General features: G+C 50.1%; 1 protein-coding gene across 3 annotated transcripts; it reads right to left on the bottom strand.

Moving 5' to 3' along the window:
• Positions 1-438: 438 nt before the first annotated feature.
• On the bottom strand, positions 439-24,473 carry LYRM9 (LYR motif containing 9). 3 transcript variants are annotated; one of them, XM_045487973.1, is made up of 4 exons: positions 24,368-24,473; positions 4,977-5,120; positions 3,211-3,303; positions 439-1,951 (listed from the first exon to the last, which is right to left on the bottom strand). In XM_045487973.1, exons 1-4 carry the CDS (start codon positions 24,377-24,379, stop codon positions 1,934-1,936), a joined length of 267 nt encoding a protein of 88 aa, XP_045343929.1. In that variant the 5' UTR covers positions 24,380-24,473; the 3' UTR covers positions 439-1,933. The 3 variants fall into 3 exon arrangements, with proteins under 3 accessions (XP_045343929.1, XP_045343930.1, XP_045343931.1); XM_045487974.1 differs by lacking the exon at positions 24,368-24,473 and adding an exon at positions 18,568-18,662; XM_045487975.1 differs by lacking the exon at positions 24,368-24,473 and adding an exon at positions 5,768-6,637.
• Between the last annotated feature and the right edge of the window lie 248 nt (positions 24,474-24,721).

The raw sequence follows: 24,721 nt of genomic DNA, 5'->3' as shown, positions 1-24,721 counted from the left end.
GAACTGAAGGCCACGGGACCACCGCCATGGAGCCAGTCAAGGGCAAGGGACACTCATCCTCTCCCAAACCCTGGCCAGACTTCACTCACACAGCTCCTGCTGGCGAAAGGCCTGGGATACAACCAACCTCACTCCTGTGATCAAGACAAACCCCTGCTGACCAAGGATGGGCCCCCTGATTTCAGAAGGGCTGAACCACAGGCAGAGGAGGCTGGTTCGGGTGTGGCACTGGCCTGAAACTCCTCGGCTTTCCTCACCCTGCTCTCATCACCTATTGTCCGGCAGTGGGACCAGCATCTGGTCATCCCCTCTGAAGAACGATCCCCTCCCGGGCAGCTTTCTATAGGCCTGTCTCTAATCCTCGATACTTAGTATGACAGCACACGGTAGGGACAGCATGCATTTAGGGAATGAATGAACATAACATTCAAGACACCGGAGCTTTCAAAAACGGATATATTTACTTCCTTATTTGCTGCTCAGTCAAGCGCATACTGATGTATCCGAGTCACTTTAAGACGTAAGACGAAGCAGGGTCACAAACATGCTAGCTCGTCCCTCTGCTGAGAGTCCTTGGGCGATACTCAGGTCCCAACGTGGCTTCTCTGCTCTGGCCTGGCCTCTCAGTCCTTCCTGGCCGCCTTCCCTCCCTCTGCTGCTCCCCTCTCCCTCCCAAACCTGTGGTGTTTCGTAGATTCAGACACACCTGGAAAGGGGGCTCAACCTGTCCGTGCTTCCATCTCCCCATCTGCGAAGCAAGGCTCCCTAACTGGTAACGAGCCACGGCGGGCAGCCAGCTCCCCGAGCCAGCTTCCGTGTGAAGCACCTGGCTCATGTCAGAGCTCAGGACTCCATACTGCAGCCCTGGCAGGTAGGCGTGGGCGTTCCTCCACTGGAGATGGGGAAACCGAGGCTGAACTAGGCCAAGTATGTTTCCCAAGAGCAACGTCTATGGAACTGGGATGCGTCGCATGTGTTCCAACTGGGAACAGCCTGTCTCTCCATGGATTTCAGGCTCGCCATAACCCACAGGAATGCTTGCTCCCCACCTCCCTCCCGTCCTCCCTGCCTCCCTTCTTCCTTCCGAGACGGTGGCAAAGCAGGGCCGTTGGGGCAGGTCACAGGTTCACAGGAGCCTGCACGATTCGGTGTCTCCCGTCGCTGCCTTGCCATTCTTCCTTGTTCCGTGCAGCCTGCGTGTCGCCCACTTCAGGGACACTAGAAACTCCGTGAGGACAAGGACCAGGACTTCAAGGAAGGACAGGGCCAGGAGGAGTAGCCGCTTGGCGGACGGCTAGGCCCGGTGGGCCCATGAGGGTTCAGGGACAACAAGCAGGGCAGGATAAGCCCGCAAACAACTAAGGCCCGTCGAGAGTGTGCCAGAGAGATGTGTGAGCACCGTGGGAGCGGAGGAAGGGGCGGCGCGGGATGGCCTCCTCAGGGGGACATTTAGGCGCCACCGTGCACCAGGTCCTGCAGTCTCATCGTATTTCATCCTGACAGAGGAGGAGTCTGAGCTCAAGGGCAACGCCCTTGACAAGCCGCAGAACTGAGATTCGAACGCAGACTCGACTGATTCTAAAACCCACGCCCTGTCCTCTGCACGTCTGCCATCGGAGGGGACGCCCCCTCTGAGTCTCGAAGGACAACATCCAGAAAAAATGAACCACGTTCAAAGCAAAGCGACGAAGCATATTCTCCCCAAATCTCACATTGTAACCGGCCGGAAAAGCAAACATCGAGGATGCTGGGGACACAGGACGTGGCAGAAGGAGCCATCTAAGCAAACGTCAGCTTCTGCCGCCCCGCATTCCCTGCTCTCAGCCAGCATGGCCAATGGATGTTTCAGAACTGCCGCCGCTGATTAGTTCCAGGAGACGGTCTCTCAACTTCAGTGTCTTTAGGACAGCTTCGTTCTTCAGGCCCCAGAGTCTCAGTTTTGTTTTTTATACTGTGAGACAGAGAGATCATTAGAAGTGGGTGAGGGAGAACCCGGGAAATCCCGAGAACCATCTGGGCCTCAGCCGCCTCCCGCAGGGGCTTCTCGGAGGAGGGGGCACCGCAGGCAGCAGACGGTGAAATCCCTAGTCGGCACCTGGACCGCCTTTCCTCTCTAATGGAAGAAGAAGCTGGCAGCGGTGGCGGGGGGGTGGGGGTGGGGGGTGCATAAGAAAGACACTGGAACATTAGAAGTGAACGTGCAGCAGGTCCATCCTAATCTTTAAGCGGAGTCTTGTTCAAAGAAAAGAAAATCTCAGTCGGTTTAGCATCTGACTTCGGCTCAGGTCATGATCTCACGGTTGGTGAGTTCGAGCCCCACATCAGGCTCACTGCTGTCAGCGCAGAGCCCGCTTCAGATCCTCTGTTCCCCTCTCTTTCTGCTCCAGCTCATGCTCTCTCGCAAAAATAAATAAATATTAAAAAAAAAATCTCGGGGGGGGCGCCTGGGTGGCTCAGTCAGTTAAGCGCCCAACTCTGGCTCAGGTCATGATCTCGCGGTTCGGGGGTTCAAACCCCGTGTCAGGTTCTGTGCTGACAGCTCAGAGCCTGGAGCCTGCTTCAGATTCTTTACCTCCCTCTCTCTCTCTGCTTCTCCCCCACTCACTCTCTGTCTCTGTGTCTCTCTCAAAAATAAATAAACATTAAAAAAATTTTTTTTTTAAATCTCAGATAGAGAAGGACCCTCAGAAGCCATCTAGTCCAATCACTGAGTTTCCAAACAGAATCCTGGACCCTGGATCTCGAGACTGTGATTTAGAAGGAAGGGGGGGTTGTTCTAACACCAATGTGTAAGGACCAGCAAGTTAGTCTGTATTTCTGACTCCTTCCCTCCCTCTACCACAATCGACACTTGGATGTTTCCTCAATGGCCCTGGCCTCAGTGTGAACACCCCGGACACAGGGAGCTCACTGCTCCCCAAGAAAGCTTTCGCGTCTGAGGCATCACAAAGACCTTTCTCTTCCTTCTTCCTGCCCCACCATCGCAGCTTATTCAGCACTGTCTGCCTTTAGGGATTGAGAACACCCCACTCCTTGCAGAAAACAGATGCAACCAGCAAGGCACCTGTCATTACCTCTGGGCTTCTGGAGGAGGGGAGCGGCCGGCGGGGAGGGGTTCAACCGTGGGGCAGGGGCGACCCCTGGTGGTCACAGAGATTACAGCTATCAACGTGCAGGCTGGGCAGGTGGAGCCAGGAGCCGGGCACTTACTTTGTTCATGATCCAGTCAGCATCTTCAATGGCTCTCTTAATAATCTGCTGGATTCTCTCAGGACTGTCTTCATCTGAATGAACCCGGAAACTCTGGAAGTTGAAGCATAAAAAAAGATGACGAGGCAAAATTCACAGGACCAGCATCTTCAGAGCACCAGTCACAGGCCAGACACACTGCGGCCCCTTCCCACTCATATCGCTCTTACCCCTCCGTAGACCGTTATGACGATCCCAGCCAGAGATGAGGAAACAAAGGCTCAGACACCCCAACTTGCCACCATGCAATGGCGCCAGCATTTAAATCCTGGTCTATTCAGCTACACAGCCTGTCCTCCGGCCAGCAGAGCAATTACAAAATGGAAGACTGGCCCCCAAGTTACCCCCAATTAAGCTGGGCCCAAAGGTTATCAGGCAGCACGGGCCCAAGGGAAACTTCCATCCCTCGGTTTCCTTTGCTCCTCCCAGGAAGCTGCTTTCACCAGGCTCCACAATAGCCAGGCTTCCCCTGGCCCGTGCTGCAAGGCCAAGCAGAGGGAAGGGCAGCCGTGAAGGTGACCGGAAGATCCAGCCAGGCCCAATGCAGAGCAATGCAGGGCTGCTGTTTGCTCCCAGCCACGTGTTCACCCTTGAGACGGATCGGGAGGCTCAAGTACATTGGTATGGCACTCAGGGCCCTCCACAAAGAACTGGTACCCTCTCTGCCCGGTCACCCTCGACCCCACACATCCTCCGATTGGTCTTTAGGAGCATCTCAAACGCTCGCCCCTGGGAAGTCCTCCGTGGTGCCCTCAGACAGACAGCTGCGCCCTCCTCCATGTTTCCACAGCCTGTCTGTTGCTACCTCTATTTTTTCTATGCTTTCCACATTCTATTTGCATTCAGTTTAGTTCAACTTTTTATTTAGAAATCATTTCTAACCCACAGAAAAGCTGCAAGAATACAAATGAATTCCCTACCAGAATCACCAATTGTGAACATCTCCCCACATTTGCTTTATCATGCTCTCTTTTTATGGGTTTGTGCTCCATTTGAGGCGGTGGGGGGAGCATTTAAAAGTTGCAGACATCATGCCCCGAGCCCCTAAACACTTCAGTGTGTTTCAACAAGGAGATTCTCTCTTATATAACCGTGGGAGTCAAATCCAAAACACTCAACATTGATACAATACTACTCTCTCATCAATAGCCCAAATTCCAATCTCACGAATTTCTCTGATAACGTCCTTTTGAATCACTGTGTTTGGTTTGTTTTTTTTTTTTTCTGGTCCAGAATCGAATCCACTCATTACATTGAGTGGTCGTGTCTCTTTCGTCCCCTTGAAAGCACAGCTCTCCTTGTGTTTCATGACACTGACACATTGGTTGGATGAGCAGAGGCCAGCTGTGTGCGAAATGGCCCGTCCGTTACGGATTCGCCTGACGTTTTCTCCTGAGTAAAGTCAGGCTGTGCATTATTGGCAGGAATGCCCGTCGACATGATGTCGTGTCCCATATTTTATTTTAAGTATCCATTTGAGCTGCCTTATTTGAGCCCTGGTACAGAGCTGAGGCGCTGGATGATACATCTTCTGTTTTTTGAGCGAAAATCAGACAGAGGGGCTGGGCTGTGGGTTTTGGTGGCTCTTCCCAGACTGCCGCCCCTCCCCCTCACTGCCACCTGAGAGACTATCCCTGCACCCTGCTCCCTGCCCCCAGCCCTGAGATGGGTCCCCTATCATGGGAACCCGCCCCCCCCATCCCAAGCCCAGTACACACTGCTCCCACCTGCCTGACCGCATGTCTGTAATGCTCCTGGATGCCCTTGGTGGGCAGCTGTCGGCAACAGCGCAGCAGGTATCGGTAGAGCTGCAGTGGCCTCTGGACCAGCTCTGCCCCTGGGAGCGGGGCCATCTTCCAGACCCTCGGTCCCTGGAAAACACAGAAAGCGTCGCTTCTAAGGCATCAAGCCGGTACTTGGCCCCGACCCGCCACGTTCCACGGCTCTGTGAAGCGGGTTTGATACAGCGTGGAGGCCAGGTCGCCTTCGTGCCACGCTCCACAGAGCCCAGACCCCAAGCTCGGGCTGGGCATTCCATCCTGCAGAAGTCTCAGCCCGGAGCAGGCCCGCAGGGACCAGAGGGGAGATGCCCAGCCTCATCCTGGTGCCTTCTTTCTGGAAGCCAACTTCCGCTGGTGGGGGACGAGGTGCCACAGACGGGCAGGGTAGGGGTGACAAGCAGGAAGACCCCGCACCGCAAGACTGAGAAACGAGCTGACTACAGGCAACAGAGGGGAGAACGTCCAGAGGTCTGAGCCTTGCCACTCAAAGTGTGGTCCTGGACCAGTGGCATCGACGTCACCCGGGAGCTTGCCCAGACCTGCTAGGCTCCTGCCTCGACCTCTACCACAGCATCTGACCCTGAAGGTGTCCCTGCCTTCAGCCTGTCACTCTCCAGTCTCCTCCACCCTGATGCCAGAATGTGCTCTGGAACCAGGGTCCTGGGCTCATCTCGCAGTCAGCCCCATGGAACTTCTCCCAGATCCCCCAAATCGGCACCCTCTTGGTGCCTTTGCACCTGCCGTCACTTTCGCGTCAAGCTCCCCTCCCCACCTCGTCCATGCGAGGAACTCGTGTCCATCCTTCTAGGTCCAGCTCGGTGTCCCTTCCTCTGGGAAGCCCTTCCTGACTGTCCCGGCCTGAGGGGCTGCAGTGCCCTGCTCTAGAGCTGTTACAGTGCTGTCCACACGGCTGAGGATTCATCCGCTGCCAAGCCTGTGCAGCCTAGCCCAGGCCCCGGGGCTTCGTGCCCTGCTTGTCGAACTGGACTGAATGGAAACTGTTATCTCCTCTGTACAGATCTCCCCTCTCCGAGAGGGAAGCTCACTATGTTCCAAACGAAGGAGCTGAAAGACCAAGATTAAGCGACTGCCCTTAGTTTCAAAGTAACATGGAAAGAAGAGAGACAACTCCCTCCCCTTCAAAAAAAAAAAAAAAAAGAGAGAGAACCAGAATACTAAATCTATCACAGGTTCTTAAACTAAGAAAGGGAATTCATTAAGTAGCTAGTTTCAGAGGCTCCTTCCTTCCATTTCCAGCATATTATCTTCCTGGCAACAATAACCGCCTGTCTCCACAGCTAAGTTCGCCAATGCCCCCTGCTCCTCTGGGCTTCTGCCATGACACCGGGATGGACAGGTGCTTGTCTGCACCCACCCTTCCTCCCTTTTGCCAGCGGCCCGGATGTGTGACCGGCCATCCACCCCTCCCCAGGCCTCTGCACCCAGGCCTGGACAGGGCTCCACTCCAGGCCCGACCAATCAGAGCCCTGCACCCACATGTGGGCACAAGATGGAAGCTGGCCCAGTCAGAGTGAATCTTACCACCTCTGCAGGGGCGAGTGGAAAGGCCTCCTTTTTTTCCCTCCAGACTTGCTGCCGGAAGCATTCGCTCTTGCCTCCTCTTGAAGCCACACGGCAGCAGGCTGAGCGGAAATGCCAAGTCTGAAGAATTCATTTGAACCCTAAGACCATCCACCTGAAGGCAGTCCCACCTCTAGCCTTTTCAAGGATCTGAGCTGGGGCACCTGAGTCGTTCAGCGGGTTAAGCGTCAGACTTCGGCTCAGGCCATGATCTCACGGTTTGGGAGTTGGAGCCCCGCATCGGGCTCTGCGCTGGCAGTGCGGAGCCTGTGTGGGATTCTCGGTCTCCCTCTCTCTCTGCCCCTCCCCACTCACTCTCTCTCTCTCTAAATAAATGAACTTAAAAAGAAAAAAAAAAAAAAAAGGGTCCGAGCCAACTGATCCCCTTTACCAAAGCAGCTTGGGTTTATTGTTTTGTTACCTGGCACCCAGAGCCCTAACTGATGGACAGATCCCACCCTCCCAAATCCTGCTCCCCTGATGAGCTCTGATGGTTCCAGCTCTGAGGAAGAGTGCGAACGGTGCAAGGCCCCTAAGATCCTCCTGCCATGAATATCAACCCGCCAGTCTGACTAGTTGCACTTAAAAGCCTCCAAAAAACAGGGGAACCCCACACAGTGGGGGCAAAGACCTTCGAGGGCCACCACGGAGGACATAACGCCAAAGTGCCCACCTGATGGGCAGACTCCACTGGCAGGCTTCCCCAAACTATATAAAGTGCTAATCAAATATTGTAAAATGCTAGTCGTGGAACAGATGGTTACCATCTGCAGCCTTCCAGATTAACATTTGGAAAGAGCACAACTTTGTTTCAGTAGTTAAAAACCCCAGCAATACTTAGAAACCAACCCAGCAAGTATGGGCGGGAGATTATTTTCAGCTCAATTATAATACTTAGTCATTCTCAGTAATAAGTAGCAGAGAATGCATGTGTGGGTCCACTCAGAAGAGTTCAACTAAAAATGTTTTAATTTAATTTAAAGTGTGGGTTGGCTATTAAGGGGCAATGAACTCCAGAGCATCGCCGCTAAAACTCTAGTCAAACCCCGGGGCCCCAAACAACTGCTTGGCACATCCTGCTCTTTGCTCTTGACCTCAGCCTCTCCTAGGCTCCCCTGCCTCTGTGATGGTACCTCGGTCTTCCCAGGCAACCAACCCAAAACGAGCACTGAGCCAACCTAGCCTCGTCTTCCTGCCTCAATCCCCTGCCACGGTCTCTAAGTCGTATCCAAATCCACCTCTGAGTGCCCCCTCCAATCTGCTCCCTCCTCTGTTCCCACTGCATAATCCATGCTTCAGACTGTTATCAGAGCTCCCGTGGGCAACTGCCAGAATTCCCAGCAGGCCTCCCTATCTTCCAATCTCTTCACCACTTGACAGCCAGTGAATCTTCCCAAAACATGACTCTCAACATGGCATGCTCCTGCCCGAAACCCTTGATCTGACATCCACCCCTACCCCTGCCGCTCATGACAACTTTCCCAAAATGTATGGCAAATGTGAAATTATTTTAAGCAGCATGTGGACCGATACCTTTTTATTGTAATGATTTTATATTGGTTTTCATGTGTAATGACCAAAAAATACCATAATGTCATTGGTCTTGTGGCTTAAGACAGTTTAAAAAGGAACGGGCACAAAACTGATTTTATTCGTTAATTTTTACTTTTTATCTTTTTTTTTTAATGTTCATTTATTTTTGAGAGAGAAATCATGCAAGATGATTTGTTTTGAGAGAGAGAAAGAGAGACAGAGGATCCGAAGCAGGCCCCGCACTGTCAGTGCGGAGCCCGACGTGCAACTCAAACTCGCGAACCGTGAGGTCATGACCTGAGCTGAAATCAAGAGTCGGATGTTTAACCAACTGAGCCACCCAGACACCCCGCAACACTATTTTAAAATTATCAAGCAAGTCAGAAGGCAGCTGCAATGTGGATATGGCAAAAATCATGAAAGCGGGGGGGGGGGGGGGGGGGGCTGGGTGGCTCAGTCTATTAAACATCCAGCTCTTGATTTCAGCTCAGGTCATGACCTCTCTATCTGGGAGACGGAACTCCAACACTGGGCTCCACGCTGTGAGCGAGAAGCCTGCTTGGGATTCTCTCTCCCTCTCTCTCTGCCCCTCTCTTTCTCTCACAACAAATAAACTTAAAAAAAATCATGAAAGTGGTACTGAAGTTTGGAAAGCACTGGCCTACGGAACAAAATCCATACTCCTTCCCATGGCCTCCAAGGCCCCTTTTGATCTGGCCCCTGCCCACCCCTCATCACATTTCCTATCACTCACTGCAGCGTCTAGGCAAATTGGGCTCTGGGTGGCACATTCCACGACAGCCTGTGTCGTGTTCACATGTTACAGTCTTTGCACCGTGACAGAATGCTTGGCATTTAGTAGGTGCATTGGGGTTCCCCAGAGACACAGAACCAATAGAATAGAGAGAGAGAATATATACAGATATATTCATATATGTATATTATTTATAAGGAATTGGCTCACGTGATTATTGTCCCAGGCTGACGGCCATCAGCCAGGAGAATCCTCTCTCACTCGGGGGAGGGTCAGTCTATGGTTCTATTCTGGACTTCAAGTGCTCCGATGAGGCCTACCCACATTAGGGAGGGCAATCTGCTTTACTCAGTCTGGTGATTTATTTATTTATTTTTTTTTCAACGTTTATTTATTTTTGGGACAGAGAGAGACAGAGCATGAACGGGGGAGGGGCAGAGAGAGAGGGAGACACAGAATCGGAAACAGGCTCCAGGCTCTGAGCCATCAGCCCAGAGCCCGACGCGGGGCTGGAACTCACGGACCGCGAGATCGTGACCTGGCTGAAGTCGGACGCTTAACCGACTGCGCCACCCAGGCGCCCCCAGTCTGGTGATTTAAACGTTAATCTCATCCAAAAACACCCTCACAAACACACCCAGAATAACGTTTGGCTAACCAACTGGGCGCCCCATGGCCGGTCAACTTGACACATAAACATCACCATGACAGTAGATGTTCCATATTCACGTGTTGAATGAATTCTCCTACTCTTGCGTACCATCTGCTCCCTGCGGGTCTCCGGATCCTTCAACGCTCAGCTCTAAGGTTTGGCACCTCCCCGCGGAAGCCTTCATTGACCCAGCATCCTTGCTACCATGTTCAATGGGAGACCTGTGGGTACCTCAAACAGCCCTCATCACCCCACCTCACTCTAGTTCAGTCTTCATCATCTGCTACTTGGATAACTGGAAGGGTATTTACGAGCCCTCGGCCCCCTTTCAGCCACCCTCCACATGGCGGCCACAGTGCCTTGTCTGACGCTCAACTTAAAATCTTCCCACAGCTGGACGCGCCATGATTATGATTATCAATTATTCATTTTCATAGGTACGACGACAATGTGTTGTGTGGGAGAATGTCCTCATTCTCAGCAAGTGGAAGGAAGCATCCAGACACGTGTCATCATGTCTGCAACTTACTTTCACACGGTTCCCCAGAAGACAACACAAAACGAGAAAAGGTAGGGTGAGAAAGGAAAAGCAAATGTGGCAAAACGTTAAGATTGCGTTCAGGTGGCAGCGATAAGGGTGGACGGTGCGCTCTTGTTTCGACTTCTCTATATTTTGAAATTCTTTGTAACAAAAAGTTATTTTAGAAAAACTCTTCCATAGCTTTCCCCTTACCTAGGGGATAAAGTCTTAAACTTGTTAGGCTGACACCAATTCCTGAAGCCTTCTTACCCGCCCAGGTTCATCCCCCATCACTCCTCCACCTGCCAGGCACCTTGACACACCCCCATAGTTCCTTTAGTGATGACAACAAATAATAAGAAGAAGCACATACAGTTATTCGTATAACAGCCTTACTGAATATGCATCACGTGATAGATACTATTCTAAACCATGCACGCGAATTCACTTAATTTTCACAACAATCCTACAAGAAGGTACCACTATGCTCTCCTTTTACAGATACAGAAACAGAGGCAAAAAGAAGGTTAAGAAATTTGTCCAAGGTCACACACAGCTACGAACGCAGAAGCCAGGATTTCCACCCGGGGAGGTCTGGCTCCAGGGTCCACGTGGGTGTTACTCTTCCTAAGCTCAGCTTCCCTCCCTTCCCCCCCACCTGCCCCACCAATTTCCTTTTAGGGGATGACTTCCTCCCATTGAGTCTCGTCTGCTGAGACTGTTGTCCATGGCTACATCTCTCCTGGCCACAAGGAGAGCATTAGACCCAGGCGAGGCCAACTGAGGGCTCCCCACCTCTGGAGATGGGTTCTTGAACAGGGTTAGACAGAGCCTGAAAATGAGTTCATGCATCCCAGCAATGGTGTGCCCTGATCAGCCGCTTCCTGTTCTGAACTGTCCTTGTGGCTCCTGCCTCCTGGCCTTCCAGGAACGTCTAGATGCCTGCCCAGTTCTCCAGCCTTCTCCCTTGATTGTGTGAGTCCCTAACACTCTTCCAGGAAATTTCTTTTGTGTTAGGTCTTCCAATCCCCTCTCGCGCCCACACAGACTCTCTGCTCCCTTATCTGTCTGCCCACAGCCTGTTGTGGCGGCTCAGGTCACCAGGTATCGCCCGGGGCTCCAAGTGTTTGTCTCCCCACCCTCCCCAACCAGATCAAACTCTCCCGGCACAAGCACGGTACCAAGCACACCCCCCCACCAATGCTTGCTGGCTGAGCAACCTCGGCATCTCCAGGCCCCCGGTACTCCTACCCATCACCTCCAGCAGCAACACCCCCCCCTTCCCCACCCATCTGTGCCAAGCCTTTCCAGTCCCCTCAGCTTCCCTCCAACTCACTTGCAGGCAGCTTCTGCCTCCTGCCTCATTCAGTCTGGACAGGCCACCAGGTAAAAATATCCTCAAATCCTTTCCCCCAAGAAATTCATCCTTGCCTGAGAGCTGACCAATGTGCTAAGCGTGGTGCTAGACATTTTTACAACAACCCTCTGAGGAAAAAACATTATCATCCCATTGTGCAGATGTGGAAACTGAGGCTGATCGTGAATATACACCTAGGAAATGGTGGGGCTGAGATGTGGACCCTGCCTCTAACTCCAGTGCCCCAACCTCCCTGAAGAGGTTCTGTTTTGTTTTTAATGTTTATTTTCTGAGAGAGAAATTCAGAGCATGAGCAGGGGAGGGGCAGAGTGAGAGGGAAACACAGAATCCAAAGCAGGCCCCAGGCTCGGAGCTGTCAGCATAGAGCCCGACGCGGGGCTCGAACCCACAACCATGAGATCATAACCTGAGCTGAAGCCAGATGCTTAACCAACTGAACCACGCGGGTACCCCTAACCTCCCTGAGTTCTTAAAGGAAAGGGGCCCTTCCTTTCCCTTGGCTCTTCTAGGCTCTGGGAGCCTCTCTCCTGGATTAACCCAACACCCTTCTGACATGTCTCTTCTTCATTCCCTCCCTATACTCAGCCAGAACGGAGCAACTAACAACAAAAATCTCATCTATGAGTGTCTTGCTTAATATCCTCTAATGGCACCCACAGAACAAAGTCTAAGCTCATCAGTATGCGTGTGTAGGGTGGTGGTGTTGGGCGGGGGGTGTTCAAGGCTTTCCCCAGTCAACCGCCAATCTCTATCCCATCTGCAACCAAATTCCCCATGCCGTCTACTCTCTTCCTGGCATGGCTTTGTTACTCACAGAATGCCTGGCAGGCAGTGGTCACGCAACAGAAGGGTGTCAGATCGAACCTCCCCTCCCCCGCAACAACCTTCAGTCAACTTTCCCGCACCCTGAAGACTGAGGTGGAACAGTGAAAACATGGGCCCCAGATCATGGCAAGACTGACGTGAGGATTAAGTAAGACAGCACACATGCTGTCACTAAACAGGAGGCCCTCTTCCCCGGCCCTTCTCCGCCCCTGGGAAAGCAGAACAGAAAACAATATGTTATGATGCCGTTCGAGGCTTCTACCCAAGATAAAAAATGGCCTGCTGAAGGAAGCTGGTCATGCAAACAGACTGGCAGAGGCTTATGGATTTCATTGATTTTAGTTACCTCTGCCGACAGAGAGAGAGAGAGAGAGAAAAAAAAAAAAAGCCATCTTTTTTTTCTCTTTGAAATCAAACTGAAGAGCAGGTGAAATGTATTTAGCTTTTTCCCAAATCAGAACCGAGTTCTGGTTATTCATCCTGTAGCCTTCAATGAATTACAGGGTTATAAAAATACCTAAGGTGGCATGGCTTGACTGATGGGAGGTGCTCGGTAAAAGGTGTTAACTGTGAACGAGCAGAAAAATCATCCAAAGTAGGGAGTCTTTCAAAACCAGAGCACTGAAGGCAACCTTTTCCCATCCATGGTAAAAAAAAATCTCTTTTCCACATCCCCAGCAGGGAGTCATCCAGCTTTTCTCCCTTACACTCCCTCGTGGCAGGGAGCTCATGACCTCCCAAGTCCAAGCTCCCCATTTCCATTCTGCCAGAGTTGTCACAAAGTCCCTTCGGGTCTGAGCTAAAATCTGCTCTGTAAACTTCTAGTCATTGGTCTGAGCTCTGCCCTTTGGGGCTCAAGTCTCCCTAACTGGCCCCCAAGTCCAGTCTGTCACTGTTCAGTCAATTACCCCAGCCCTGTAGCCATTCTTTTCCAAGATACCCACCCTGAAGGTTCTAGCCTCTCCCAGTGCTTCCCCTTCCCCCTCAGACTCCTCTGGACACACACACACCCTCATTACTGATCTCGCTCTTAGATATACTGTCCAGTGGAAAAGCTGCGGTTTCCCTGTGTTCTGACCAGCTCTGTTCTGACCACCTGGGGCTCAGGTGGCAATGTCACCTCCTTTACTTGGGAGTTCAAGGCATGCTGCTGACTGCATTCTCTGCTCAGGCCCCCATGTGCCCCTGGCATTCAGCTCAGAGGAACCTTTTTTCCATGAACTGTTTTTAAATTCCCACCTTGTATTCTATTAGTTCAGTCCAGAGTCGTCATCTGCCACAATCTCTGGGGTATGTGATCCTGTCTGTTATCCAACTCAACTCAATTCGGCACAATAAAGGCACAGAAACAATCACATACCAGGCACAAACGGGGGACACAGAGAGAGACTTTAGCCCCAGTGAGCTGTGTCAGTCACCCACACAGTGTCATTCAGAGCATCCAGCATGTGTGTGGCTCTGGACTCGGGCCTGGGACCAGAGATGAACAGCCCGACATGTTACCTAGTTGTCCTACCTCAAGCTCTCTGCACAGCTGATGACACGTCTTACTGCCTACCATTCAGGGAGTGATCAATATGTGCAAGGTAGGTGTTGGGAGCTTTACATGTGTGATCTTATGGGGTACATATCATTAGCCCCATTTTATAGATGATGAAACTGGCCAGAGACCACACAGCTATTAATTAGATGGTAAGGTCAGGAATCAAACCTACGTCTGTTTGATTCCAAAGCCCATGCCCCTACGTGCTTCTAACACCAGCTATGTCCATATCTGAGCCATCCACAAAACACTGCCCGGGTCAGGGCTAAGGACCCCACAGAGAACCCTCCAGGGGCTCATTCAGGACTAGGTCTGCATTCATGAAAGCACTTGACCGTGCTATTACTCACTACTTATTTTTTCAACCTTCTTCATATAACTTTGCTCTGTGCTTTTCTGAAACCCAAGGACACCATCTATAGCTTCCTGCGGCACAAAGATGGAAAAAAAAAAAAGTCACAAGGCTGATGTCAATTACACAGACAAAGAAAAGGGGCAACTAAGGAAATGCTAAAAAAGCTCTTAGGAAACCCAAAGGAGAATATAACAGAATAAAGGAAAAGAGTGAAAAATAAAGCCACAAAGGGAATTTCCTGGGAGCCAAGTGGTATCATTGGTACAGAGGCTGAGAAACAGGCCTATGGCCTCATTTAACCCCACTGTCGGTTTCGCTACCCTGTGCCCTGACAAAGGGCACCTAAAAATAAGTGGGGGAAAGTCATATATTTAAAAAAAGAAAAGAATGGAACTACAGAAAATGACCAGAAATTATGCCCTATTGGGCACTGATACAAGGCTAAATTAAGCCTGCACAGGCCATTGTTTAAATAGGCAATTATTTCTCTGGATGGGGAAAGTCGCAATTACAGAAGCAGAGTGGTTCTGCTCCCCCACCACCGGGGGCTTCGCCTTGCACATGCGCATTCTCCCGAGCTAGAAACGGGGCGGCAGTCCTAGCTCCTCTAGTCCCTTTCCGACGTGGTCGAGGCTCTCAAGACCCACCCTCTGTTCCCCTCACCCTCCTGGTCCTCAGTGCCTCCCCCACTCCTTCAAGGTCCTGCACCTGGGCAGTACCTTGGCTCTCAGCTTTGGAACAATGCCTTGCTCAGACTATCCGAATCTCTCTCTCCAGTCCAACCGAAGGATACTTCCTAAACACACACACACACACACACACACACACACACACACACACACACACACCATGTCGTTCCCTTGCTCCGAAACCTCTGTAGAGTGTTCTTTACCCACGACCTTCCGACATCTGGTTCCAACTTCTCTCATCAAGCTCATCTCCTGCTGTCCTTCCCATACTCCCTGCGTTCTAGCCACACGCTGAACTGCGGGGCGAAGTTCACGGGCTTTGGGATCAGGCAGTCTGCGTGCAAATCCGGCTCCATCACTTGCCAGTAGTGGGACCCGGGCAAGTTTCTCAGCTTCCACCCTGGAGGCAGTGGCACATCTGCCAATGGGGCAACTGGTAGTATTTCCTACACGGAATCGTTGTAAGGATTAAATAACTCCTAAACCACCCGGCACAGTGCCCGGCACATACAACGCGCTTAGTAACTATTGGTAATAGCATCTCTGAAATGTGCTGTGCTCGTCAACACCTCTCTTCCCCCTTCACCTGCCTCAAGAATTCCTCTTTACCCTTACAGATTCAGCTCCCATGTCACCCCCTCAAGGCTCACACCCCATGCTGCCCATAGTCCTCTAATAAGGTCTCACACTTATCCCAGCGTGACGGAAGAGGCACAGAGAGGGTTTTGATGACAAACAACCCTTTAGGAGCCTACCTCTGTCATTCACGAGCTACGTGATCCTGCACAACTTGTTTGACTTCTCTATATTCTGCGGCCTCCTCTGTAAACTGAAGAACAAGACGTGTACCTCGTGGGGAAGAGGGGGTCGTAAAGATCACTCGAGCTGACGTCAGTGCCCGGCACGGTAGTGCTACGGATTATCAGGTGCTTGAACATCATACTCTTTCCTACTCTAGCTGCCTATTTGTTCCTTGCTGACTGTAAGCTCCTGGAGGACTCAGACTGTATTACAGGAGTCATCCCTCCACGGTTAATGGTGCCCACAGCATAACAGAAGCTCAAAACATGGGTGTGGATTGATCTCCGTTTACCAGGGAGGAAACTAAAGCCAGGACAGGGGCTGTCCTGAAATCACAGAGCCAGCAGGTGGCAGAGCCAGGTCTCAAACTCAGGCCCTGAATCCCTGGCTCTGGATCCTCAGCTCATTCTCCCACACCTGCTGTCTCAAAGGCCAGTGAACCACCCTGAACATCCTATTTTTTTAGCTCAACCCCCCTGAGCCTTTAGCAGTTGAAAGTGGACCGGGTGAGCTACCCCGGCCAAAGCAAACTGGAAAAATCAGACAAAAGGCGAACATGCCGGTGTCGGAGCAGAGCAAGCAGCAACCTGCAGTGAGTCATTGTGATGTTAGGCTGCCCTGTGGCCGTGGCCTCCCCCACGCAGGCCACAACACATCACTGTGGTTTGAGGGTGAGAGAAGGAAGCGATTATCCATCTGCCAGGTCAGGGCACTCCATACGGGCTACTGAATCTACAACTCGGTTGCTCCCATTTTACAGAGGAGGAACACTGAGGCTCAGGCTCACACAGAACTAGGTGAGAGCACAGCTGGGCTTCGTACCCAGGTCTCCACCCTCCTAACAAGCTCCTACCCACATACAGGGCTCATCTCAGAGGATGGCTGAGCCGAAGGCTCTGGATTTATCCTTCTCCTCTCATGCTCTCCCTCCCTCCGGCCTTCCCTTACCCGACCACTCCCAGCATTTATGTTGCTCCCCCGCAAATGAATCCAGGTCTCACTTAAGACTTCCCTGACCACTGTGCAGTCCCGGCTATCCTTCTTCACGGCACTCTTTACCACCTGACATATATTTCATTGTATCCCCCCCCGGAATGTAAACTCCAGAAAGCAGGGCGTCCATTTATTTTGTTCATGACCGTGTCCCTAGTATAGTAGAGTGCCTGATACATAGTAAGCACGCGTGGGCAAGTACTGAAATAGTCACGGAGCACCAGCAAGGTGCTAGGTACTGGGGTTCCAGAAACAAACAGAAGACCCTGAACATTAACGTCAAATGAAAACTAATTCTTCAATTATAACTAATTACTACAAGGTGGAATTCAGGTCCCTGAAAGATGGGCTCATGGGATCTCTCACCCAGTCAAGGGTCAAAGGTTTCTTGAGACAAGGACATTAAATCTGAGGTCTCAAGGAGGAGTAGGAGTTGGCGATGGGGTGCTGAAGGCAGACAGCAGTTTGAATGAAGGTCTGAGGGAGAAAGGCACTGCCAGGCCCAAAGGAGCCCAGGGACTGAGGCAAGGGGGAGAGCAGGAGCAAACAGAATGCTGTCCAGGAAGGCTGGGTCAGATCCAGAAAGGCCTGGTAGGAGGGGAGGAGTTAAGATTAATTCTAAGGTTGGCTCAGTCGGTTGAGCCTCCGACTTCGGCTCAGGTCATGATCTCATGGTCTGTGAGTTCAAGCCCCGCATCGGGCTCTGTGCTGACAGCTCGGAGCCTGGAGCCTGCTTCAGATTCTCTGTCTCCCTCTCTCTCTGGCCCTCCCCCGTTCATGCTCTGTCTCTCTCTGTCTCAAAAATAAATAAACATTAAAAAAATTTTTTAAGATCAATTCTAAGGTCTATCAACTGATGAATGGATAAATAAAATACTCATACAACAGAATATTATTTTGTAGTAAAGAAAGAAATGAACTGATACAAGCTACAATATGGGCAAACCTAGAAAACGTCACTCTGTGAAAGAAGCCAACCACCGAAGACCACATATTATACGAGCCCACTTACACAAAGTGTGCAGAACGTGCAAATCCACAGAGAGGGCAAGTCGATGAGGGGTTGCCTAGGGCTGGGGGAAATGGGACATTGAAAGTGACAGCTAAAGGAGAGGTTTCTTTTGGGGACAATGAATATGTTCTGAAATTGATTATGGCATGGATGCACAGCTCTTGAATATGCTAAAAGACATTCAATTGTGCACTTTAAATGAGTCGTATGCTATGTAAAAACAAAACAAAAACAAAAATAGTCCTGAGGACCAAGGGGTTTTGGCCTCCGCGTGACTAGATGTGTTATGCAGAAGCACCCATCAAAACGTGAAGGTTATTGCAGGCAAGCAAAGCTCCCGGGGAGCTTGATGGGGGCAGACGGACTGCGAAGCCCGCCCCCCGGTTTGAAAAATGGGCGCCTGGCTGGCTCTGTCAGTGGACCATGCCACTCCTGATCTCGGGGCTGTCAGTTCGACCCCCACGTTGGGTGTAGAGATTAGAAATAAAACCTTTACGAAAAATAGCCCAGCCGAGGCTGAGCGCGGACGTGTGTGCCAGAGAGTGAGCGTTTCGCACAGGCGCCCGGAGTCCCCTGGGCTCCCTGTGGCCCCACGACCCTCCCCGAGTCCTGGGGCCTTCTCCCCTCCTCCGAGCCGCCCGCCAGGCCTGCGACGGGCCCGGCGCCTCCGCGAGCCGCGCGCCAGGACACCCGGCCCTCCGCGGCCACGACCGACGACGCGGAGCGAAAGGGCACCGCGCAGGTCCCCGCGGGTCGGCCACAGGCCGCGCAAAGCCAAGGACGCCCGAGGCCTCCCATCCCCAGCCCGCCCCGCCGCGCCGCGCCAGGCGGCTCCAGCCCGCGCGCGCGCGCACCCGCCCGAGTCTCGTCTCCCGCCCTCCGCCGGCGCCGCTCCGCTCACCCGCCTCCACTGGGCAACGTCAACCCCGGACGCGGCGGACGCGGCAGCCCCAAGTGCGCCTGCGCCCCGAGCCCGGCGGGGCCCCGCCCCCGCCCGTCGGCTGTTCGCGGAGCGCCCTCTGCCGGCCGGCAGGAGGGGCTGGGGTCTGTTCGTGAGGAAACCCTACAGGCAAGACCCGCTGGGTGCCCCTTCCCTGATCCGACCCCGCCCGATGGAAAAAGAAAGCTGCCTCGCTAACAGCCTTGAACACCCACTCTTCCTTCTGGCTGTTGCTGCCTCGGATATAAGCCCCGAAGGCAGGCTCTCCCCCATGTTCCTGAACACGGATCACTGCTAAAACATTAGGGGTGTTCAAGATTTGTGAGGAGGCTTGCTGGAGGACTTTCCCTAAACCCCTCGTGTTGATGACGGGAATTGTATTTGTAAGGGAATCTGCGTTTTGAGTCATTTCATCAAATTACAGTCTCATAACACCTGTCAAAAGAATAAATATGACAGTAATAGGCATGCTTCCTTTCAGACCCATCTGTAATTATAATTGAGGAAAAGAATACAGAATTTAAACTCAGCTACTGCCGGTATCATTCTTTGAAAATGAAATAATGCTGTTTTATTAAATAGGCTCTCCCTGCTCGCTAATGTTTAGAGCTAAAGTGCTTCTCTGAATTGATTTAAATACAAGTGTTATATCCTGAAAGAAAGAAAGATGAGTCTTTATCTTAAGACAAACCCCCTGTTCAATGATGCTGCTGATCTCTGAGCTGTCTGAAAGAGAGTTGGGTTGTTAGCGGATGATATTGCTTCTGTACACGTCTCCCTTCTCTAGGGCTTTTTAAACCCATTTGTAATGAAAAGGCTGATTTCCTTACACAGACTGACTCCGTGTGTAGCTGATTTAACAGGACAACTTTTTTTCTTCTTCTTCTTCTTTCTTCTTCTTTTTTGAGAGGAAAATATTGCTCCCGGGTGGCATCCGAGAATCTGTTTTTCTCCTTTTAGAAGAAGAGAAGCAGGGGATATTTCTTCACAGGAGTAGTGGGGTTTTTGTTTTGTTTTGTTTTGTTTTGTTTTGTTTTGTTTTTTGGGTTTTTTTGGTTTGGTTTTTGACGTTAGGCTTTTTCTCCCTTGTTTTTTGCTAACTCCCTTTCGAGTTTTTCCTCCCTCCCGTTTGTTTTTCCTCTTCGCCTAATACACTGGCCTTCACCTAACACACCAATCGTGTGGGTGTTCCTCCCCTGAAATATTCAGACAATTGCCTCCATCCTTCCATTCATTTTCAATATTTAGCCTTGGACCCAATATAGCTGAAAGATGATTGTACACCCTCATAAATCCGCCCTCAGAGTTACACAGAATCAGGGGCGCATCATAAGTGAAGACCCAATCAATAAATCATTAGGCTTTTAAAGCCCTTATTAGGAACAATCTGCTGTATCACCATCCATTCCTGTTTTCAGCCTCAGTATCACTTAATATTTTGAAGAAATTTCACAGTCCGTTCTTTGGCCCCATCTCTCTTTTGTTCCTAGATCGCTGTGTTCCTGCAGCAGAAACATTGTTCTAATACCTAGATCTCATAAAATATTTAAGATGCAAGCTGTTCACTTTACCTCCGAAAGACACCACCTTCAGAATCACGATTTTACAGTTCACAAAAATGCCTTATAAACATCCAAACGACAAGAAAAAAAAACAAACATAATCCGAAGTAAGATAGGCTTGGACAACGATTTCCGATTTTTTTCCCCAATGTTTGTCCAAGTCATAATGGAAAGCCTCGTTCTTAAAAAAAAAATAATTGGATTATAATACTTCAGACTTGACAGCAACGTTAGATTCTTCACAGCTTCAGTAGTAAAATAACTAAAGTCCAAACTCACTAAAATGACACCAGGCCCATAATCTAATGAAAACCCAATCATTCTTACTATGTCGCTTTCCTTTACGTTGACATGTTAGCAGATGAACACCCTCACGTCAGACAGTGCAGGATATTTTACAGATAAATGGAATTGAAAGACTTCCTTGAGAAATTTGTCACCCAAGAGTTGGCTGTCCAGGGGACATGTTCTCACAGGGGAGTTTATCGACTTTCCCAAGAAATACATCACCACATTCTCTTGATTCCTGACATTATGTCATTTAACCTGACAACTACAGGTTCGTAACCAATATTTGTAGGAAAAGATACAAGTCCTGATGCTTCTTCCAGTTTGAACCTGTTTTTAGATTTCAAAGAGAAATGATACATTTGCATCGTCGGGTTAAATCAGGTTATTGTCTCAAAGGTTGACCATGTAAATAATTCAAATTAATTCATCACTGTACAATAGATTTAATAAGCATAATAAACACTTTGAAGAAAACACTTAGGACCCTCGGTCTGCCCTTGCTCTCACCCCCATTATCTCAGATTTCCCTGTGAACGGAATGAGTGGTACGGTGTTGTTCCCTTCTATTCAAAATATGCAAAGTTGCTATTTACCAGTTTGCAATTTGCATGTCTCAAATCCTGCCAGAGCACAGGGTGAGGGGCATGGGGTGACTGGTGAATGTGCCAAAAGGGGACCCCAGGGTGAAAACGGAAAGCCCAATGAATACATCTTCTCCACCCCAGGCTGGTGTAAAACATAACCCCCACCGACTACTGAAGGTTTGTTTTTAAGACAATAAAAATATTGGGTATAAAAGGTTATGTGAAATCTCAGACACCTCGTGTCTTTTTTCTTCAGTTGCTGGGTTGAAGAAGAGGATGAGCCAGGATTTCAAGATTGTTTTCATAAAAAGGAACACAAGAGAGAAAAGAGAACAATTGTGACTATTTACAACATACCCTAGGAGAGTAATTTACAGCCTAGGCTTTCGCCTTCCTGGACCTCCATCCATCTTGTATTACTTTCTGCCGCTCCCTAAATCTAAACTTGCTGACTGCTACATATCATTCAATATCTCTTGGTGTGTTCTGTGGTAATATATTTACAGTGACCACACGTGAGACCACATTGATGATCAGATGTTTGTCATCTCTGAATATGAATCTGCATATGAATAAGAGGGCCACAGATAAGAGTTAAGGCCACATTTAATAGAAATAGAGACTGGGGGCGGGGGAGGGGGGGAATGCCTGGGTGGTTCAGTCGTTTAAACATCCGATTTTGGCTCAGGTCATGATCTCGCAGTTCATGGGTTCAAGCCCCGCGTCGGGCTCTGTGCTGACGGCTCAGAGCCTGGAGCCTGCTTCGGATTCTGTGTCTCCCTCTCTCTCTCTTCCCCTCCCCTGCTCGCACTCTGTCTCTCTTTCTCAAAAATAAATAAACATCAAAAAAAAAAAAAAAAAGAGAACAAAGAAATGGAGAGTGGAAGATATAATGAACTTTATTGAATAGGATTATTTGAGAAGAGGAGGGACGGAGACGTGTAGAGGAAAAGGTAGGCGAGAAAAGAAGAGAGAAACACAGGACAGTGGAGAATGAGAAAAGGTAGAAGGGAGTCATTGGATCGATGCTGTTCTGAAGAGAAAGGCTTGATAAAGTTAAGCGGGGCACCGTTAATTAAGGAAAACCATTACTCATTTTGGCCAGGAAATAGGGTGTTCTGGTCAATCAAATATGTGGTTAGTAGTTACCTTCCACTTCAACCAACATTTCTTGAGACTCCACCATGTGCAAAACTCTGTGCCAAGCTCTGGGTCCCCGTAGAGGCCTCTGGACCTCCTCTCTCCCACTGCCCCTCTTCTTCCCTTCTCTGTTTCTTACTGGGGGCAGATCTGATCTTGTCACTGGCTGCCTCGGACCTCTCAATGGCCTCTCTATATTCTCTGCATAGATGTGCCAACCTCCTTATCATGTTCTACAGGACCCTGCAGGGTCTGGCCTCTTAGGCGTCACTTCATGGCCCTGGTCCCCTGCTGCAGCCACGATGGCCTTTTTTTTTTTTTTTTTTTTTTTTTAAGTTTATTTTTTTTATTTTGAGAGAGAGCAAGGGTGGGAGGGGCAGAGAGAGCAAGAGAGAAAATCCCAAGCAGGCTCCTCGCTGTCAGCGCAGAGCCTGAGGCGGGGCTCAGTCTCACAAACCGTGAGATCATGACCTGAGCCAAAACCAAGAATCAGACGCTTATTCAACTGAGCCACCCAGGCGCCCCCCACAGTGACCTTTCTGACCCTCAAATGCGCCGTGTTCCTTTCTGCTTCTTTTTTAGATCCCAACTCACAGGTGTCATTCTCAACCTTCATGATGCCCCTACTCCCATTTGGCGCTGGGACAGACAACACTTCCCCCCCTAAAGAGTAGCCTGTACCCTGCTCCATGGGATGCATTACAGCTTATAATGGCATATATCTTACTTTGGATTCCCCCGGAAGGAGACTTGGAAGCCAGGGTTTGGGAGCAAGTAATTTATTTGGAAGGTGATCCTAGAAAACATCCAGGAAGGGAAGTGAGACAGGGAAGGGAAGGCTAGCCCATACATAGAAGCTTGCCCAGCAAGTTATCACCATGGGCAACTGAACTTCCCCTTGCTGGGGAGCCAATGTGGAACTTCGCCTCAGTTATTCCACCGAAGGGCATGGGACCCAGGGTATTTCTCCTCCAGTTCCTGTTAGTTACCTCCTTCCGCATCCCGCACCCACGTAGATTGGTGCTGAGAAAATGACACAGAGCTGACGGGTTTTACTTTACATTTATGATCTCAACGCAAAGGCATACTGGATGCTGCCTGTCTCTCGGAACTCCCACAGCCCACCTCCACCCTCACTCTCAGCTGATGACCTCACTGAAAAGTTAGACACCGTCAGTCAAGAGCTACCTCTTCTCTCCCCTTCTCCCTCTCTCCTGGGGAGTTTCCTTCTGCCTTTGAAAAACCAGTCCCGGGGTGCCTGGGTGGCTCAGTCAGTTAAGCGTCCAACTTTGGCTCGGGTCCTGATCTCATGGTCCGTGAGTTCGAGCCCTGCATCAGGCTGTCTGCTGTCAGAACAGAGTCTGCTTCGGATCCTCTGTTTCCCTCTCTTTCTGCCTCTCCCCCACTGACTCTCTGTCTTTCAAAAATAAAATAAACATTAATTTAAAAAAAAAAAAAAAAAAGGAAGAAAAACCAGTCCCTCTGCTGGTTCTCTGGATTCTGTCCCCTCTGTCTTCCTAAAATCTTTGCTTCTACAGTTATCCCCTCTCTCCTGCTCCATTAATGTCCTTTCCTTCACCTGTTCATTCCAAGCGACACCCAACGTGGTCTAAGGGCTTTGCCACTCCAGATGTGATTCACGGACCAGGAGCACTGGCCTCACTTGGGAGCCCGTTTAGGAAATGCAGAATCTTCCACCCCAGAGCTGCAGAATCAGAATCTGCATTTTAACGAGATCCCCGATATTTGGTTCGGAGGCGTATGACATATGAAAAGCACTGGGCTATTTCTCCGCTCTCCATGATAGCCAAACTTTTATCCATCCATTCAACAAATGTGTATAGAACATCTTTGAGGTACCAAGCAGACTTTTAGGTTCTGGAGACACACACACACAACAACAACAACAACAACAAAACAAAACAAAAAAACAAAAACAAAAACAAAACCCCACATTACCATCATATATGTGTGGTGTCTTAGGGGCAGAGAACAACAAAGAAAGAAAGAAGATAGCATCAGATCATAAGTGCTTTGTAGAGAAATAAAATATGGGCACATGATAGTCACCAGATGGCTACTTTAGCTGACTCCAAAGAGGTGGCACTTAAACTGAGGTCAAAATGACGAGAAGTCATCATTAAAGTTGTCTACACAGGCCGTCTCACCTCCTCAGTCACTCACCCATTCATGCATCTTTCAGGACGTTCCATTGGTCTCCACCTTCATGCCACTGATACTGCTCTTCACAAGGCTTTCAATGGCTTCCATATTGTCATAAGCAACGGCCCTCTCTCTGTCCCTAACTTCCCAGCAGCCTTTGGGTCAGCTGACCACACCTTCTAGAAGCATTGTAAAATTAAGTGAGTCACCCAAGTAACCTTTTCCTTACCATATATTGTTCAATGTAGCTATTGTTCGGGGGGAAAAAATGAAATCCTTTTATGGGTGAGAGAAGAGAGGGCAGAGAACAGAAGGAGAAGGAGATAAATGAGACCCCTTTTATTCCAGCATAAACATGTAATTCTAAATCAGGGG

Source organism: Leopardus geoffroyi, chromosome E1 (assembly GCF_018350155.1).
Source record: "Leopardus geoffroyi isolate Oge1 chromosome E1, O.geoffroyi_Oge1_pat1.0, whole genome shotgun sequence".
NCBI lineage: Eukaryota > Metazoa > Chordata > Mammalia > Carnivora > Felidae > Leopardus > Leopardus geoffroyi.
The sequence above is the reverse complement of the archived record's forward strand: the minus strand, read 5'-3'. Positions and strand labels throughout refer to the sequence as shown.